Source organism: Protopterus annectens, chromosome 13.part0, assembly GCF_019279795.1.
Source record: "Protopterus annectens isolate FY-2018-M chromosome 13.part0, PAN1.0, whole genome shotgun sequence".
Taxonomy (NCBI): domain Eukaryota; kingdom Metazoa; phylum Chordata; order Ceratodontiformes; family Protopteridae; genus Protopterus; species Protopterus annectens.
The window spans coordinates 565,574,114-565,595,156 of NC_056747.1; the positions used below are offsets into that span (position 1 = coordinate 565,574,114).

The 21,043-nt window shown below is 41.4% G+C and overlaps 1 protein-coding gene across 1 annotated transcript in view; it reads left to right on the forward strand.

Moving 5' to 3' along the window:
• Nucleotides 1–21,043, forward strand: part of NIPSNAP2 (nipsnap homolog 2) — a gene marked incomplete in the record, with an annotated part of 268,658 nt that overhangs the window by 191,147 nt on the left and 56,468 nt on the right. The window contains 1 exon segment of the mRNA XM_044054209.1: nucleotides 4,912–4,982. Coding sequence (XP_043910144.1) covers nucleotides 4,912–4,982 — 71 coding nt within the window.

The window sequence follows — 21,043 nt, forward strand, 5'->3', positions numbered from 1 at the left end:
TGTACGAGCACATCCACTCGTGCATGAATCGTGCCATCCCAAATGGAACCAAGATGCTCTCCTCCAAAAAAAAAAAAAAAAAAGGAAGCCAATCTGGTGGTCCCCTGCCATAAACAAACTATACAACAGCAAAAAAGAAACTGTTGCAGAAAAGAGGAAAATCCCAGGATGCAAAAACTCCCTTACCAGCCTCGGTAAGAAGCTGAGATCCCTTATAAAATCCTCCAAAGCTAGTTACGAAAATAAAATTGCCAAAGATTCCAAAGACCATCACAAGGCATTCTATTAAATGGCAATGCTCAGATATGCTCTGAGCTACAACAGAATGGCATTAAATATACTGATTCAAGGATATTGCCAATATCCTGGCAGATCGATTTAGTGCCAACTTCACCCCCTCTCACCCACTAAAGAGTCCATCTCGATACCAAAAGATTGACAAATCTCCAGTAATCACGGCCACACAGGTAGAAACTGCAGTCCCCAAAGCTAAGAATACAGCATCCATGGGACCAGATGACATCCTGGGCTGTGTACTACATGAACTACAGAATGAACTGGCACCTCACCTAAGTGTCATGTTTAATCATAGCCTCACCTCAGGTTTCGTGCCCACTGAGTGGCGCACAGCTACAGTTATCCCACTTCACAAGGGGGATCCACCTTAGATCCCGAGGACTGCCGTCCCATCAGTCTGACTAGCCTGATCTGCAAGGGCATGGAATGCATTCTCATGGAACTTATAAACCGACATTGGCCACCTTCAAACACTGGACCCCACCCAGTTTGTGTTCGTGAAGGGCCGATCTTGTCTCCTGAACCTGATTGACTTCTTTGAATCGGTCGCCAGAGCTGTGGATGAGGGTAAGGTAGTCCACACAGCCTATCTGGATCTCGCCAAGGCATTTGACACCATCCCCCACTCTGGAATCATAGATAAACTTGTTAAGCTGGGCATAAATCCCAACGTCACTCGATGGGTTGCCAAATGGCTTACTGACAAGAGCCCAGACTGTAAATGTAGCTGACTCCAAATCCAGCTCCTGACAAGTGGAGTATCTCCAGGTTCAGTCCTGGGACTGCTGCTGTTTGGCATCTACTTCTCTGAAGTACAGGCCAACACTAAGGAACTCTGGCTAACAAAGTTTGCAGATGACTGCAAACTGGGAGCCATTATTGAATCCCCAAATGATGTGGATACTCTACAAAAGGGCCTTACAGAAACAGATACTTGGTGCCAGAGTCATGGGCTCAAGCTTAATGCCAAGAAATGTATAGTTATCCCCTTTGGGAAAAGCCATGTACCCATGAATTACCACATAGGTGGCAGTACACTAAACGCCAAAAGTGTGATGAGAAACTTGGGGACACAGGTGGACAGTGGTCTCATAGTCAGTAACCACATTGCCACAACAGTCGGGAAATCCTGTATGTCACCCCATCACGAAGGGCTTTACATCCATAAAAAAGGTCATTGTCCCACTGTACTCATCCCTCATTAGACCCATTATAGAGTACAACACCCCATTTGGTATGTACCTCACAAGACATCTGCAACAGCTGGAAAGGCCGCAGAAATACCTCACTAAAAGAATCGCAGACCTAAAGCAGATGCCCTTTACTGACAGTCTTAAAAAAAAACTTCAGCTATACTCTGTGAAATATCGTCTACTCTGAAGCAATCTCTGCTTAACATACAAGGCCATATCAAACTCTGAGCTGTTGGACATACTCCACTTAAAGAAATCCCAATCCCTCAAGAGCCACACGCTCCAGGGATCTAAACCTTGTCATCACAATAAACAAAATATGCTGGAGGGATAGGTTCCTGACCCAGAGACTCCCCAGACTCTGGAATAGACTACCCATACATGTCAAGCAGAGCGCCTCCTTGGCTCTCTTCAAAAGAAACCTTGATTTAATGGGAGGTAGGAAATTCACCTCGGGGATCATGTCAGTCGCCCTGTTAGACAGGGGTCCAGGGAATTAAATATTGTGGGAAGAAATATCCAGGGAATTGTTATGGCTTGGCTTGTACAGGCCCTAGGGCCGATAGCCTAGTACCAACCTATGTAAGCCTTAGCTCGAAATGATTGTTACTGTTGAATTGGCACCCTGGCCCCATGTGCAAAATGAGAAGAGGGGAAGAGGATGGATCCACTAAGACTGAATGACACCAGTATGAATAGGGATGGACTCTGAGAGGCTCCCAGTGGGAGTGAATGTGAGTCAGGGTTCAGCTTGGAGCCTGCTGCTGTCCATCCAGATTGACTACATTAGTAAACTGGACAGAGGGGACAGATCAAAGCTACTTTATGCAGACTGTGTGGCATTACAAGCAGACTCTGAATAAGAACTTCAGCAGATGGTAGGGGAATGGCATGGAAGGCTTGAAGGCACACAAGATGAAACGAGAAAATATAAAAAATTTAATGGGAGAAATCAGAGGCTGGGAATTGAGATAGAGGGGGAAATAGTGGAACATGATGATGGATTAAAGTGGTTGAGGAGAAGGGGAAATAGTGGAACATGATGATGGATTAAAGTGGCTGAGTGGTTGAGGAGAAGGGAAGTCTGAAGTAAGTAGATCAGAGAGAGTCTGAGGTTCTGCGGTCAACTGGCACAGAGTGTCTGGAGTAGTATGTGACAGAAGAATGCCAAAGAAACAGAAAAGTAAGGTCCACAAAACAGTGGTGTAACCAGTACTACTGTATGATACAGATATCTGGGCAGTGAAGACAGAATAGTTGAAGCTAAAGGTGATGAAGTGCCTGAGATGGTGATAGGATGCACAATGCAGGCCAGACAAATGAGGATATCCAAGCTTGAGGTACCTCCAATCGCAGAGAAGGTCAAAGAACAGATTATGGTGGTTTGGACACATCTTCAGGAAAATATAAGTCCATCTGAAGATTTGGGGATGGTCAGGAAGAAGGCAAAAGGAAACTAGAGCATCTAGGAAAGAGATGGCTGGATTGCGAATAGGCCTGCGACAGTTGTGCATGACTGTCTTAAGGTCGGAAAATGGCATTAAATCGAGAGATCAAACTAGTGAAACAAACTAGGCGAGCAGGAAACCAATAGAAGCAGAAAGTTTATTAAAAAAACAAGTTAAGTTAGCTCTTTCAACATAAATATACACAAAACAAGCCAAGCCATCAACAAGATTGCCGCTCATGCCACTAAAGAAAAAAACATAAACATAATTGTGACAATAAAAACATGTGTTTTCTTTATAAAAATTTGTGCTTTGTAACTTGCGATCTGGTACTATTAGTCAGCTTGAAATAATGTGTTTCCAGATCGCTACTTGTCTGCATAATAATAAGACACAACATACGTTTTCTTTTAGTGTCTTGGCATAATAGTGACATTTGGACACATATTTTGCATAGTACATTTGTACTGTAGTGGATGGTTTTAACATTTTTAATATTTTTAGGTTTCCGTTTTTACCATTCACGGAAACTAAAAATTGTGCTTGTTGAAGGTGCGTCTTCCAGGGTGACTATAGGCACCCTTTACTATTATTGTTATAATTAATGTGTCCTACACATTTTAAATGTTTTTGTCACAATTATGTTTGTTTTTTCTTTGTGGCATGAGCGGCAATCTTGTTGATGGCTTGGCTTGTTTTGTGTATATTTATTTCCATGTTGTATTTATGTATGGTCCTTTAAGCTCAGATTAAGGGACAAATCTGATTGCTTAATTGAATCACAATTTATATAAAAAGTGTTTTAATTAGTCAAATTAATGTCTGAAGAAGGTGAAGCACTGTCTCCACCGAAAGTGCTAACTTAACTTGTTTTTTTAATAAACGTTCGGCTTCTATTAGTTTCCTGCTCGCCTAGTTTTTTTCATTAAATCTAGAGATGGCAGCAGTTGATGTGTCAACCCGACCCTATGTAGAACTGGTGGTGGTGGACTGCTTGCAATAACTTCACTTACACAGATTTTTTTTTTGTGTTCTCTCTTTGCCAGGACTGGCAGTCATTAGGGATAAGGATTCACTGGTGTGTGATCTTTGAGTTAGTATATATAGAAGTAGCAGTGTTTGTAGGGGTACAGGGGGGCTTATCCCCCCACCCACAGAAACACTTATTGTAGTTGCTTTCAAGCTTTACTGGGTTGATCAAAACCCCATTGTGTTTCTTATTTGTCTTAATGATCTTTGTAGTCTGCTTCAAATTAATGACATAAATCTTGTGTGTTTGTTTTTGCAGGGGGGGCAAGCTCCCATGCATCCCTCCACACGCCCACTACTTGTATAATGCCAACAGTGAGACTAGACAGCAGTGGAAGGGGAAAGAAATCTCCCTTTCACCACTGGATGCCGATATCTAAATACTTTAGACCAAAATGAATCGACAAAATGGCATTTAAAAAAAAATTAACTACATGTATAGTAGTTTACTGATCTGTAGTTACTGGAATAACTGGAGTGGACACAAGCCTGGACATCTGGTGCGTCATTGTAGAGAAAAGGAGGAAACGCGTGTACTGAACCATAGTACTTGAATAAAAACTAATTTACGGTGGCAAAGCATCCCTTTAAAGTACACAGCTTTTTTAATTTAAGTAAGGCATTTTTGATTGTTGCTAGTGTAAGTCTTGCTGGTTATATTGACACGTCTCCCACCATAAGATTCAAGTACAGCATTACACTCTAGAGTGTATATGTGTATACACTGCTGCTGGAAAACCCATTGGAAATATGATAAATGTGCTTTTAAGATTGCCTGTGGCTTGCTGGATTTTCATTTTAGCAGTGTAGGATTCCACAAATTTAGCCATTTGTGAGCTGTTTGATGTACATCTCTTACTTGCTGTGTTTATGAAATTCAAACTTGCATTTCAAGGTAGTTATTCATTGAAAATAATGAAGTAATTCTATTTCAATCTGTGCAGTTCATCTTTGGCGATATGAAGGTGGCTATCCAGCACTTACTGAAGTTATGAATAAACTCAAGAAAAATACGGTAATGTCTCTTACCACATTTAAAATTATTTTGCTTTGGAAGTACTGTAAAAGTGATACATACTTAATGCATCAGAAAATAAACATTTAAAGTGTGAAATGTGACTACTGCTTTGTATGTTTAATTTTATTTCTGTATTGCTTTATGATTTAAGGAGGGGTTATCACAGGAAGAGACTCATTACCAAGAAAGCAGTTGTGAGGTGATATACTGGAATGCTTCTTTATTGTCTCTGCTTACAGTTTGTACATAATAGAACAAGAAATGCTTTTTTGTGAGCAATTAGTACGTTTAAATATTTTTGTACACATAGTATTAGCATTATATGCATACCTTAAATTCATAGTGTATACTTATTTCACAGATTATACTAGAATTTTCTGTTTTGGTCACTTTTAAGTAAGTGATAAAGGAGCACTTAAATGCAAAAAGCTACAGTACAGTTTGCCTCAGTATGGATAGAGTTCAGGCTGTTAGAGGGTGAGATGTTTCCCTGTGGTACATTTTGGTTGGGGAGGCATGACTGAAGTGAAATTCAACTGCAGAGAGACATGCCCATTACATATTCACTGCTGGCATGGAAGCATACAGAGGAATGCTTACATCTTCAATATTTCCCCCTTGTGTTAATGTCCATGCCGTCCAGGCACCCATAGACTGCAGGCAGTATTGTAGGCATTAGCAGCAGGATGCCCAGTGAACATGTCATTGGCTGTCTCTACTTTCATTAATGGTGTGTGGACTACTGCCCCCTTTGCAGTGGCCAGGTACCTTTGCCTAAACCACATGTTTACTGGAACATTAGTGTGACTGCAGCTGCATGCCAGATTTCCTCCATGTTGTAGTTGCATGTGTATGTACTGTACATCAAGCACAATACTCATTACTTCTGTTGCCCCTGTACACTTGTTTATTGAAGGGCATGGCACTGTGCGCTTCTCTGTGCCTGTGTTAATTTGCAACAGCCGTATGTATCTGAAGTTCACTTCAATCATGTATTCCTAACCAAGTATACTGTAGGGAAATGTTTTGCCCTCTAATAGCCTGGTCCCATGTAAACCACTTTATAACTGATAGCGTAATGAAACCAGACTTCAAAGTAGTATATTCACAGTATATGTTCATGTGGCTTAAAGCTGCAAAATAGTGATTGGATGTGTTTGACAGTGGTTTAAGGAGAGTAAGTGATCAGTTAACTGCTGTCAGTTGTCCATATTGTGCAGTTCTGCTTTTTTTGTTTTAAGTAATAAAATATAAAGATGTATAACAGAATTAGATTCAACAGACTTGGCTGTCTGTTGATACTACAGACCTTAAGTAGTTGTATGGCTGTCAGTGGCATTAACAGGAACAGTCTCTGATGCTTGGGTTTAAGAGCATGTCTTGGCTATTGAAAGTGTGGTGATTTGTAGTATGAGGTGGTCATTTTTACTTGGGAGACTGGCAAGTTCTTTATTCCAGAACTTGGCTTAGTTTGGAAAAATGGGTGGTATGGTGCCTTAATGGGAGAATTTGTCTCACGGCATTAAGGGCCCTAAGCTCAGTCCTAACATTGGTTGCTGGCTGTGTGTGAATATGATTGGTGTCCTGATGCCTGCATGTGTCTTATCAGTAGCTTGGTTTCCCATTTCCCACAAAATGCTGATTATCGCTAAACTTGTTTATATATCTACATATGTATCTCACTATTTTCAGATGTGTTGCATTGCTAGTTGGGAAAAGTTTGTTTATATATGATTTTTAACCTAATTTATGAATTGAAAGTGAGCTACCATCATTAGAAGTTCAAAGGGAATGGGGAAGAGTCATCACTTTCAGTCTGAATATAATATAATTTTGGCATTTCATGATGTGGTACAACTTTCATTATTGTAAGTAAAAAAAAGTATTTGGTCAAGGTAATGTTTTGTGTAGCAAGGGAGTCCTTGTAGGCTTTCTTAGTGGCATTTTGAGAACTCAGTTTTTAATAACTCTTGTAATATTCCTTATTTTATTACTACAGAAAAATATAATTGCATCAAGAAGGCAGTTAATTGCTTTCCAGTACATGTGTAGAAGTGAGCTTGGGAGGGGGGGGGGGATAGTTGTTTCTTTTGGATAATGGTACAGGCAACTTTGTGTCTAGAGCTGTGTCAACAAGATGTAAATTGTTTTTTAATCCACATTATGATTTTTCACTCTGTTGTCAGAAGTCTGTATAATTAACAATTTATGTAAAGTTGTTAAACTTTTTCTGGTTTAAAACAGTATATCAGATTATTGCAGGTCATATATTAATTATAGGTATGGAGAAATGCTTTCTGCATGGTGGTGGTTAGTTGTAGTTTTATGTTTAAATGGCTAGTGTACAGATGATTTCCAGAAATTCTTCCTTGATGGATAATTAATTGTTCTATAGAAATAAAAGCATATGTTAAGTGTGACTTGTATTTTGGTGAATAGTGTGCATTCAAATCAATGGATTCTTTGAATAATTTTATGGCATAATGAAGGAAATTAGTTTTGTAGGAGTGATGTGTGTCTGTGTAAAATGTAATTGGAATGTGATAGGTGCTGCAGACATTGGAGGAGGTTCCAAGGTTTATCATACTACAGTTATGAAAAAAATATGGGAAATTGTTAAACTAATGGACCTTACTTTAGTGTTGGACAAAGTGAGAATCGACACAATGTGCATAAAGTTTAAATCTTGACAGTATAGGAAAGTGTGTTGCTGCTAAGCATGTATACTTTAAAGAGGTAAAATGTCCATGTCCAGCACTGACTTTAGCTCATGGTCCATTGTAGTGCTGAAAGAAATGAAAGAAGGTATTACTAATATACTAGAATATGATCAGGCTTTGAAGGGATGGATCGAATTAAAGTTTTATCTTTATTTCTAGTTTGATGACCGGGGAGGTCCACTGGGCTCAGAGCCCATTTTCAGTGGAGGCCCAGGGAGAAAAGCTCTAATAATGCATAATACAAGCTCCATAATATGAAGTACAATACATAGTGGAAACAAACAAACTAAGCAAATTTTGCATACAAAACAGCAAAAACTAAACAAAAGTTAAACAGCAGCTTGGAGAAGGATGTAAAGCATATTTACATGTTTAATGGTTGAGAACAGTAGTACAAGGTTAAATTAATACAGAAGTTTAAAGCATCTGAGAATGATATAGAAGTAACATTAGCATGGATGAGTTCTTTATGCATGAATATTAGCATGAGTTAAATTAATACATGGATTTAAATCCTCAGAGTGGTATAGAGGTAGCATTAGCATGAATACAGTACATAGGGTTAATCAATAGTGTGTAAGGAAGAACAAACTTTGTGTGTTATAAAGTATTTATGTATTAAGCAGGTTAGGTAGGTGGAGTGCAACTGCAATTCCATTTTTGGGAGAGGTAAGAATGCAGCTGGGTTTTGAAGTGTTCAGAGTTCTCAGAAATTCTTAGAGATGGAGGAAGAGTATTCCATTTTTTGGCGATGGAAAAGGATAGGAGAAACTGACCAGCGGGATGGTTTGATTTATAAACATATTAGATTTTGGTGGGTAGGTCTTCAGAGTTCTGTTTGGGGTGTTTAATGTTAAGATGTTTGTTAGTGCTGGGCATATAGTTGGTTTGAAAATAAGCTTGAGAGTGGTGATGAGTTGGAGGTAGTCAAGGTAGTTTGCGAGTTCTAGCCATTGCAGCTGGTGGAGAGGTTTACAGTGGTGAGTAGAGTATTTGGAAGTGGTGGCGAACTTTGAGATTTTATTGTAACAGGATTCTAGTTTAGAAAAGCTGTAGGAAGACACCATACATTAGTGAAGGTCAAAAGTGAAGTATATAAGAGGCAAACCACCACGATAAAAAATGTAGTATTTTATTGAAGAGAATGAGATGAGCGCTTTCGCGTGCTGCTAAAAGGCACGCTTCTTCAGATCTAATGCATCAAAATTCACCTAAGCATTTTATATTTGTCTTTAACTGAATAATCCATATATTAGGTAGTTAAACAATTAAACAATTATAATCAATAAAATCAAAATTATAATTGATCAATTATAATTGATTATAATTGTTTAACTACCTAATATATGGATTATTCAATTAAAGACAAATATAAAATGCTTAGGTGAATTTTGATGTATTAGATCTGAAGAAGCGTGCCTTTTAGCAGCACGCGAAAGCGCTCATCTTATTCTCTTCAGTAAAATACTACATTTTTTATCGTGGTGGTTTGCCTCTTATATACTTCACTTTGGACTTCAGTTTATTCTATTTTGGAGGTAACCTTTGGGAGACAGATTCACCTTTTTCTACTATACATTAGTGAAGGTAGTGACGAGGGTCTGTCTTGTTGAGGGGAAGAGCAAGTGGGAGTTTCTGTACAGCATGCCAAGTTTCTGATGTTTTTTCTTTATATTTAGCTGAATATGGGTATCTAATTTTAAGTGTTGTCAGTAGTAACTCCCAAGAAGTTTAGCAAAAGGAACAATTTCTATAGTGGAGTTGGCAAGGCTTATAGTCTTGAAAGAGGTTTTGTCTAGGTGGATAGATTTTGAGGGAGAGAATAGAAGGATCTTTGATTTGTTGGCATTCAAGGAGAGGTGATTTTGGAGCATCCATTTCTCAGTAGTTGAGGCATTTTGAGTTTTTGTTTGGAGCTCAGGGAGGTTTGATGCAGAGCAAACTAAAGTTGAGTCATCTGCATATTGTACTGTCTGTGTTAGGAATGACTACATGGAAATCATTAATGAAGATATTGAAGAGCATAGGGCCAAGAATGGATCCTTGGGGTACCCTGGTTGGAGTGGGAAGGAAGGCTGAGGTGCCAGTCTTCCATTTTACTGCCCGAGATCTGTCTGAGATGTAGCTGCTGAACCAGGTAATGGTGTTTTGTGAGAGGTTAAGATTGGAAAGGTGGTGAAGAAGGTGGGTATGGGAGACTGTGTCGAAAGCCTTTGAACGGTCAAGAAGAACTGTGGATACAAATTCTCTGGAGTCACGGGCATGGTTTACGATGTCTAGAAAAGAGAGAAGAGATGTTATTGTGCTATGGCCAGGACGGAACCTGTGTTGTTGGTGTGAGGAGTTTGTGTGTAATGAATGGCATGAGCTGGAGGTGGATGCATTTCGCAATTTTTGAAATAGGGGAGAGAATCACTATGGGTCAGAAGTTGGAGATGGTTTTTGCCTCCTTTTATGGAGGGGTAGAATAAAGGCTGCACGCCATAGTTTGGGGACATATGATTGTTGTAGGGATGTGTTGATGAATATGCTAATGGGGATGGTGATGCTGTCTGCTGCAATTCTTAAAAAGAGTGAGGGGATATTGTCAGGGGCATTGGAGCAAGACTTAAGCTTAGAGAGATCTTTTTTTATATGAGGTGGGGATGGGTTTGAGGTGGAATATGGGAGGTGAGTTTGGGGTGGAAAGTTGGGCAAAGGGTTTAATTTTGGAGGGAGGTGGTGTTTGGGAATATTTTAGTGAGCTGTGCTGTAGAGGTAGTAAAGGAGTTGAACAGAGTAGCTATTTCTGGGTCAGATTTACTAGTGTCAGGGCAAGGGTTGTTTTTGGTGCCTGGTTGAGAAGTGAATTGATGGATTTCCAGAATTGTTTGGGGTTAGAGGAGTGGTTAGAATGGAGTTTGATATAGTATGCTTTTCTTTGCCTTGTATGACATTTTTTGGCTAAGTTGCGAAGTTTATATTTAAGACGCATGTCAGGGTGCCTATTATGATGGTAGAGTTTCCAGGTCTTGTCCCTTTGTTGCATGAATGTTTTAGTATCTTTACTAAGCCAAGTGGCGGAATTGTTTTTTATATGTTTTATTCTTGGAGAGGCTTGGGAGTTAAGTGTCTAAGAAGGTTGAGTTGAAGAATTCGATAGCAGTGTCCAGAGGTAGTGTTTTTAGATTGTCCCAATTTATCAGTTTGAGAGAACTGGAAAAAGTTGTAGGGTTAAAGTTGTTGAGATTCCGAGTATGGATATATTGGTGTAGATGAGAGGAGTGGGTTGCTCTGTGGATGAAGGCTGGTATGTGATCACTGATTGTCTGGTAAGGTGCCAGTGTGGGAGATTTTGTTTGGGTGGGAGACAAGGATCCAAACCAGTATGGAGCCTGGGGGGGGGGTTGTTTTTATTAGGTCTGGTTATAGCATTTGTGAGTTGAGTGAAATTACATAGATTGATTGAAATGGTGGGATTATTAGCAGTAATTTTGTTCCAGTCAATGTTCACATCTCCTAGGATGTATGTCTCAAGCTTGATATTATATAAGGCCCATAGAAGAATTTCCTTAAGTGTGTTAATGTTGTTTCCAGGGGAGATACAGAGGGCTATAACACAAATGCTTTTCTGGTTATTTAGTTTGAGATTTCCTATGACTAGTTCAGCGTTGTTGAACTGTGGAATAGGATTTTGGTAGGGAGTGATGTAGAGTAGGCTAGAGTAGATTAAGGCTACTTGTCCACCCTTTTTTTTTAGGCAGTCTTGTCTAGGTACTTGAAACCCAGGAGGTAGTATTTAGTGTCTGAAATGTTGGGTTTTAGCCATGTCTCGGACAGCTGCTATGTCAGGTTGGGTATGGGATAGCCAAGGGTGGAAGTAGGCTAATTTGTTTCATAGACTCTGGGTATTGATGGTCAAGATCTTGAGGTATTTAGGGTGGGTAGTATGGATGGTAATGGGAGATGGATTGCTGCTGGCACTAGGTCCTGGGTTGGGGTGTAGGTCTCCTGCTAGGCATAGGCAGTTAAATGGGAATGAGAGCAGGGGTTTGGATTTGCTCCTAGAGTTTGTAGGAGGTACAATAGTGCTTTGGGAATATGATGTTTCTTTGAGGAGGATAGGAGTTTTAGTTTAAAGCAGAGAAGTGGGTTTGGAAGCACTAGGGAGGAGGATATAGTGTGGAAATGAGATGTGGCAGAGTTATGACGTGTATTAGGGGTGATGGTGGGGTGAAGAGGGTCTAGAAAAGAAGGGAGTAGTTTGTAAGAGGAAGTAGCATGGTATAGAGGTATTAGGAGTAGTAGGCTAAGGGAAAGGATGAGATTGGTTTGAAGAGACATGGTGTGGTTTAGGTATAATGGAATAGTTGGGGGTTAGGTGTTGAGGATATAATAGGATTATTGGTGACAGTGTAGGAGGGAGGAGTATGGAAGTGTATGTAGAGCTTTAAGGATTAGGGATGGGGAGGGGTGAGAGTATTGGAGGATGGGAGGGATGGGGAGGGGTGAGAGTATTGGAGGATGGGAGGGGATAGTGAAGAGATGACAGTGGATTGGGTGAGATGGGGGAGGGGACTTATGGCTAGAATAAGTGTAGGAGTACTGGGGGTGGGAATTGGGGTAGGGGAGCAGAGTGAGCCCGCAGGGTGAACGGAGAGGGTAGAGCCAAAGAGAAGGAAGAAGGCAAGACTTTGAAGAACAATCCGTGGTTAGGTAAGCGCAGAGGTAAGGAAAGTATGGAGACTGTAGCAATTGTTTACTGTAGTTGTATGCATCACATAACACAAGTCTCCAGCCAAATTCCTTATAAGCATAACACCATATTTAACAGCAGACAGTGTATGTAGTAAAAGCAGTCACAGCTTCAGTTAGTCCCTTAGACTATTGTGAGCATAACAGCATATGTAACAGTAAACAGTTTCTGTAGTAAAAGCAATCATTATGTCAGTTAGATCCCTAGACTACATAAAGGTAGTTAAGTACTTTGGTTGGAAAACAGAAACTTGCCTGTTAAACCAGGTACACAACACAAATTTGAGAAGAGCTTAAACACTTGCAGGTGTGCACACTGAAAAGGGTCTGTGGAAACTTCCTCACCACAAGCAGGCCAAAAGATAACTTTCAAAGGAGACCCAGTAATATAGACTGTTTAATGTGCATGGGGGAGGAGGGAGATACAAAATGGGGGAAGGTATAACAAGAAAAAAACAGGTAGAGATCTGGCCCATCCCCTCACAGAAGACTACAAAGAAAAGCAGACAGCATAAGAAGTGGAAGCCTTGGAGCTGTAATGCAAGTGTAAGCAAGGTAGAAGCAGGAAATTAGGCGTGTAAGCAGTTAGTTGCAGAAACACTACTTTATGTCCTTGGTGTGCAAGTAATACAAAGGAAGGTAAATCTATCTGGGGGACAAAGTACACCAAGTAAATGGTACTTGCCTTACTTTACAAGTATTCAGTGTTGAGGCAGATCTAGTATTCAGTGTTGAGGCAGATCTATTTGGGACGAGATACATCAAGTATATTAAGTTATGTCACCTAGTGGCAATAAATAAAGCTATAGTTGCCTGGGGGGGGGGGGGGCTTGCAGGTGTGCACACCGGCCAAAACAATGTTTACAAAATAACTAGTAAAATTAATAAATGTGCTGTAAAAGGAAATGTAAATAACCATTGACAATGTTTAAAACATAACTGCTGAGGACACCATCTGCTAATAACAAGAGCTGTAAATATCCAGTCACCTATGCAACTTGTCTGGTAAGTATCCTTATTAAAAAGTGTTGTTCTTGGCTTGCAATAACTGTGGGGAGAAACCGGACTGTAGAAGTGGTTTTATCTGGCAATGTTTCAGTTGCTGGGGGGGGGCTGAGCTGAGCTGTGATGATGCAGGTAGACCAAGTGTGTTGCAGGTGTGCACACTGAAAAGGGTCTGGGATACCCGAGATACAAAAATGTAGGTAATACACTGTCTAGATTTGCTGATTTTAAGAAGGTTTTATTTGGTGAAAATACTGACGTGGACAAGACAACTGAGAGGGAGATGAAAAAGGTCAAAACAGAAGTTGGAGTTGTCAGCTAAACATTAAAAACTGGCATTTCCTATCACTGAAAGACTAGTTTTGCAGTTTTTCATTTTTAGGAATCTTTAACCATGAAATTAAGATGGCAAAAAATCTATAACTGGCCTGAAACTTTAAGATCGATCAGAGAGACCCAGTGTGATGGCTTTTATTATTAATGGTAATATTTGGCAGGTATGAAGAGTAAATATCAGGAGCATGAGACGATGTATTATGGTCATGTATAAGTTTAACAAGTTTTAAGGAAGAATTAGGTAATTGTCCATTTTGTGAATTAAATACAGTTGAGTAAAATAGTTACACTACTAAGGTATAACAAGGATTTGTACTCTTGCAAATTAGAAGGAACAATGTTTCTGTAGCCGTAGGTTGCAAAGAAAACTGTTGCACAAAGGTGGACATCAATGTTAATGCCAACATTAAAGGATGACATTGCAGTAATGGAGTTAGATAATAGGAAGAGTCATATTGCAAATTAAATTTTGGGGGAGAAATGTGGTTAGAGGGTTACTGTGGTGAGTGTATACAGAAGATTGAAGGTTTGCTGTTAAACTTTGCCAGATTGGGTCACATGAATGCAGTTTCATTATGGGGCAATTATTATTTGCCCTCTAGGCACTTAAGGAGACTTTTTCCATCCATAGTGGGGTCTGAGTCCTAGAAAGACCCCACAAACAAGTTTACAATTTAAGATGTTAAACAATGATCAGAATATGGCAAACAAAAAATGTTCTAATTGTAAGATTAGAAATGTGGCATATGTGAATTTAATTTAATAAAAGAGCTATGAAAAGATGTGTATGCAAATGTACCAGGAACAATTTAACATGTAACAGTGGAAGTGTGTATTAGCAATGTTTTTGCAGTTACTTTCTTGGGTTTGTTCTAGATATGTTATGTATTTTTATAAGTTTGGTGCAGTAAATGTATGCATCTGATGTTAATCATCTTCCCATTCACCACTGGATTGGTTCAGTTCTGAGCCCTCGAAACCGAGTCGGCCTAATACCAAGGTCGCATACACCAAAAACTCTCTAGCTAAGCTGCTACCCACAATGCCCTTCTCCCAGTTACCTCAGATCTCGTTTGCCGTGCAACCATATAGCAGCGTTTCATTGAGCTCTCCAGCTGTCATATTTTTATAAAATTTACTGTATTTTGAAAATTTTTTTCTGAGCTAACTTTTTCTACCCTATTTCTATATCTAGCTCTACCCTTCGGGTATTTCTCATACCATTGTTGGTAATGCCGTCTCTTACCCTTGTGGTATCTTTGATACCATCGTTGGTATTTCTCTCTCTTTCTCTTTGTACCTTCTCTCTACTTTGCTTGGTCGTGTGTTGGATATGTCTGATAAAAAAGGGACTTTGGGGTTCAAACATTGCACTTCCTGCAATGGCAAACTCCCGAACAGCGACTTACATGATGAATTGTGTCTATTGGCTTGGAGTTTCCCACCTCTCTGTTAAACCTCTTTGCCAGATTTGTCTAAGCTTTAGTCAGCGGACACTGAATGAGAGGAAAAATGAGCTTCTTTTGAAATGCCTACTATCCTCACCTTTCTCAGAGGCCCTTTTTGTGTCAGAGGTCTCAACCCCTCCATTGAAGGACAAGAAACGTCCACATTCTGATCCCTCTTCACCGGCTGGTAATAAGGGTAAGTCTCACAAACACAAGGCCCACAAGTCTTCTACGGAGCATAAGATTGCTCTCTCGGTTCCGACTATTCCGGTTCCGAGCTCCGCTCCAGTTGCCTCTGTGGTCATTACCATGACTTCTACATCGGCGCCGCCTTCGGCACCGACATCTGCGGTACTGACTTCAACTACAGTAGCAACTATGGCTCCAACATTGTCTTCAGTAGCCTCTGCACCGACCTCACTCCTCACTGCACCGAAGTGTGTTCCAATGATCCCCTCTGTGCCGATAATAACTTCTGTTCCAAGTGTTTCTTTGGCGCCGAATTCTTTCTCAGCACCGTTAGGCCCCCTATTACCAGTCTCCAAGTTGGAATCTTCAGTGCCGACAATTCAAACACCACGGAACGAGTACTCCCCTTCATTGGTCCTGTTTTTAGGCCAGGCTTATAAGCCCTTTTCTGGACCGGCCTGACTCCCCTTCCAGAGTGTCTGTAAGGTCCACCAGAGTCTGTTTGAATTGGATGTGGTGCGCCTGTTGGATCAGCTGTTGACAGCCAGAGGGATTACAAGATGTTAATCGTGTTTCACTGTTGCAGTCATAACTGTAGGGTGCTCCTGCCGGCAGGCAGCCCAAGGTCGGCCAGAATCCCAAAGTCTGGGTCCGGCGTCGGCTGTACAAGCCAGTACCCTGACGTCAGTACGCTCTGGTACATAGCCCTCCGAAGGCAGTGGAGCCGATGGAGATGACTCGCCTCTCGATGCCCGAGCTCTCTTCTCCGAAGCCAGAGGAGTCAAGGCTGGAGACATCGAGGCAGACCGTTCCTCCAAAGTCCGTGGAGCCGACTGAGAAGCCTGCCGTGACTTTTTAGCTGCCGGATCAGACGGGCTGGTCGTGCCGAAGATTTTTTCTTCCTCGAAGGGGAAGAAGAAGAAGATAGGGCTTCCTCAAAGGAAGGGGTAATAAGCCCTTTCAAAATCAACTTATTTTTCCTCTCTTGGAGGACGCGAGAGGAAAAAGCGTGGCAAACTCTACAGGATTCCTGGAGGTGTTTCGGGCCCAGACAGTAAACACACAAAGAATGGTCGTCCGTAATGGACATTTTATAACTACATTTGGAACATTTTTTAAAACCTAATGGTCTGTGTTCCTTCGACATGGCTATCAACACACTAAACTTCAAAAACTAAACTTCAGAGACTACCACAAACGACAGCCTAGACTCCAACTAAAACGCCTAGAATAGGGCAAGGCCCCTCTAACTTAAGCGGGATCACTTACCACAAAAAATACAACTTTACCACAAAAAACTTAAAATACACAGTCACACAACAACAAGTAGCTGTTAAAACAGCTTTTGGGTGAGTTTTAGAAAAAACTAGACAAAAAAATAACTTTACTAAGAGGCACTTAGCTCAGCCAAGTCCAAGACAACGTCTATGCTGTAGAAGCGGCAAACGAGATCTGGGGAAGCAGTAGTGGTGCATCCTGGGATACGAGAACTCAGCCAATAAGAGACTGCGTTCTACTGTATAGCGGCCGAGTTGGAGCCGAGGATCGGCTCCAAACCCATCTGTAGAGAATGTAGGCGAGATAGGATCACATTACATCTACATTTTCCCCGGTCACCACTTTACAGTCTCCAATCTCCTTCAAACTGGCCCTCCTACATAAGATATAATCCACCTGTGTGCATCTTCCTCCACTCTTGTATGTCCCCCTATGCTCCTCCCTCTTGTTAAAATATGTATTCACCACAGCCATGTCCATCCTTTTCGCAAAATCCATTACCATCTGACCTTCTGCATTCCTTTGCTTAACACCTTACCTACCCTATCACTTCCTCATCCCCTCTGTTCCCTTCACCAACATGCCCAGTGAAATCTCCTCCAATCAGCACTCTCTCACCCTTGGGTACAGTCATCACCACTTCATCCAACTCGCTCCAAAATTTTTCTCTCTCATCCATCACACACCCAACTTGTAGAGCATATGCACCAACAACATTCATCATTACACCATCAATTTCCAGCTTCATAAACACCACTCTATCCAACACTATTTTCACCTCCAAAACACTCTTAGCATACTGTTTCTTCAGGATCAGACCAATAAAGTCTTTACTTGCATGTTCAATAACAGGACTAAGACTTCAGAGTCTTAGCACATTGAAGTTTAGAATTATACCTGGAGGTGTTACATGTCCTACTGGAAAAAGAGGCTTGGTTTAATTGTATGATCCTTAACCTCATGGCCTCAACAATAAATTTATACATTAAGTATTTTTAAAGAACCTAATTTTACTTTTAAATTTCACATAATTCTGTACTACATTATTTACTTTTGATTTTGAAATATCTACCTTGTTCACAGATTCCAATTTTGTTACCAACGATGGTTAGTTATGGCACTTCCTGACTGGTTAAAGCTTGGTGTGTTTAACTAGCATAAGCCAAAGTAGCTCCAATTACAGAAAAGATCAAATAGAAGAGACTAAGGCAGTTTGGGCACATGTGCAGAAAAGCAGAAGACAATCTGGTCAGGAAGATTTGGGAGAGACAGGAAGAAGGTAAGAGGACACAAGGGCATCCAGCAGAGAGATTGATGGACTGCGTGAGAGAAGATCTGTAACAATCAGGCATGTCGAAGAAGGCAGGAGTGTGGCACTGAATCAAGGGAGATGGTGACAATTAACATGACATCCTGACCCCAGTGTATAAAATGGGGGTTGATGATGATGAACCAGAATTTGTTTTGTCACTTCATGACCAAGAAAGAACACAGCAGACACACCAATTAAAGACCATTTGAGTTTTGCTGGGCTTCTGTTGCATACCCGGAATAAGTCTTCCTTGATTTGAACTAGCAGTTCACAGCACTTAGAAATATATGAAGTCAAGAATCCACCTACATTGCTTAGCCAATAGGCAGTGTAATGAAAGCTACAGTAACAGATTTCTTACAGCTTTTGAAAAAAGAAGTCGTCTTACCATAACGTTCCACCTGTGTTGTTGATCTTCCATTCATCACTGATGGGTTCGGTTCAGAGCCCTGGGAGCAGAGTTGGCCTAATACCAAGCTCGCGTACAACAAAAATTCTCGAGCTAAGCCACTACCCACAATGCACTTCTCCCAGTTACCTCAGATGGAGTTTGCATGCAACATACAAAAGAAAAGCAGAGGACATTTCTGCACAGAAACCCTGAAACACCACAGGAACCCATAAGATCCACCAGGAGCCTTTGGTGGTGGACGGAGGGTGGGGTGTGATGAATGGAAGATCAACAAACACAGATGGAATGTTATGGTAAGGCATAACTTCTTTATCTGATGTTGTTAATCTTCTTCCCATTCATCACTGATGGGACAGAATTCCAAGCTACTTGAAAGCCTGGGTGGCCCTTATGAAGAACATTCCTGAGAACCATTGAGCCAAAGGCCGTTCTTCCCCTGGATACAAAGTCCAGTTTGCAATGTTTGATGAAAGTATGGGGTTTAGCCCAGATGGCTGCTGCGCAAATGTCATCCATAGAAGCTCTGGAGTGGAAAGCAACAGAAGTTGCAATGGCTGTCGTTGAATGAGCTTCGATATTAACAGGTTTAGGTTCATTCACCAGTAAGTATGAAAAGGTAGTACAATCTCAGAGCTATTTTGATAAAGTGACTTTTGATACGGCACATCCCATTTTTGGACCAGAAAAGGAAATGAAAAGTTGATGCAACTTGCGGAAAGATTTAGTCCTGTCAAATAAAAACGTAATTGTCTATGCACATCCAATGAATGTAGACAGTACTCTCCTTTATTGGAATAAGTTGGGAAAAACACTGGGAGCTCAATGGACGGGTTAACAGAGAAATAGACATCACTTTGGGAAGAAAAGATGGATTAGTACGAAGAGATGCTCTGTCTTTATGAAAAATTAGATACAGACTCTTGATGCATAAAGCTTCCAATTCCGATATCAGTCTAGCTGATGTGACTGCTACCAAAAACAGAGATTTCCATGACAGAAATTTAAGGTCACATTTTGCAGCAGGCTCAAATGGGGGTAGAGAGAGAGATTGTAATACCAGAGATAGACTCCATGCCTCTACAGGCCGCCCGACTGGAGGTCTGCTATGGAAAACTCCTTTGAGAAATATCTTGCAAATGCAGGTGGAGATGAGAGGAACGCCTTTTAAACAGTTATGAAAATTGGAAATAGCTGCCAAGTGGACTCCAATAGTAGAAGCTGATGCTCCATTGTCAAACAACTCCGAAAACTATTGAAGTATAACAGATGCAGGAGTTGAAAAAAGGTCTAGCATCTGATTATTAGACCAGAGAGCGAACCTTTTCCAGTTATCTCTGTAGAGTTTCTGGTGGATGGTTTATGGGAGGCCAGAATAATATCGCGAAAGGGAGAGGAGAGGGTTTCCTGCCTGGTGACTATCAGAAGTGGAGAAACCAAGCTGTCAGCTTGAGAGTGGACAGATTTGGGGGAGTCAACCCTTGGGGGCGAAAAATTAGATCCTGACGAGTGTCCAGGATCCATGGAGGTTGTAATAGGCAAGGCCGGAGGAAGGGGAACCACATTTGTTGAGGCCAAAATGGGGCTAGGAGGATCACTTTGCATTGCTTTCTTTAAGGAGTATCAAAGGAATTGGAGGATAAGCATAGAGGAGACCCGTGGGCCAATCATGAGCCAGTGTCTCTCGGTGACCCCCTTTCTGGGGGAAAAAGGGCAAAGAAATGGCTGCATTTGTTGTTTGAAGGGAAAGCGAGAAGATCACAGCAAGGCTGGCCCCAACGGCTGAAAATTTCTGCAGTCACGTTCGGATTGAGAGACCACTCGTGTGGAAGGAGGATGCATCTGCTTAGCCTGTCTGCAATCGCGTTGGAGCTCCACTGGATATGCGTTGATATAAGAAAGCAGTTGGAAGCTATTACCCAGTGCCAAATTCTCATGGCCCCTTGACACAAGGGGTAGGACCAGACTACTGACATACTGTCTGACTGGATTGCAATCGTTCCCAAGGGAAGGATCAGATGAAGTGCATGCAATGCCAACAGCACCTCTCTCAACTCCAGAACATCAATATACAAGTTGGCCTCCAAACTGGACCATGTGCCTTGGACCGTCTTTCCCCTGAAAGTGGCCCCCTCCACCCTATAAGGGAAGCGTCCGTGGTCACCGTGACATTGGGTTGAGGAGTCTGCAACGGGCGACACCAAAGAATTTCGTCTCTCCTCATCCACCAAAGAAGATCTTGCTTGCAGGAATTGGCGAGGAGGATCTGTGAGTTTAGAGGATGAAAATTTGCTACCCACTGGGACAAAAGGAGCCATTGTAAGTCTCGTATGCAATCTTGCCAGGGGGACAATTGGGATGGCTGCCACCACAGACCGCAGAGCCTGAAGAACTTCTCTTGCTGACACCTTCCTTTGACAGAGTATTACTTGCACGTGCGATAACCTCTGAAGCCTGTGAGGTGGGAGAGAAACCTGGCTTGTTTGAGTATTGAATACTGCTTCTATAAATTCTAACTGCCTTCGGAGCCGATGAGGGTTGCCCGCTCAGACTCTTCCTCTTCAGTGCCGAAGTCCCCATCGGGTCGGAGGGAAATTGCAGTGGTAGTGGAATCTCCCTCGGCGCCG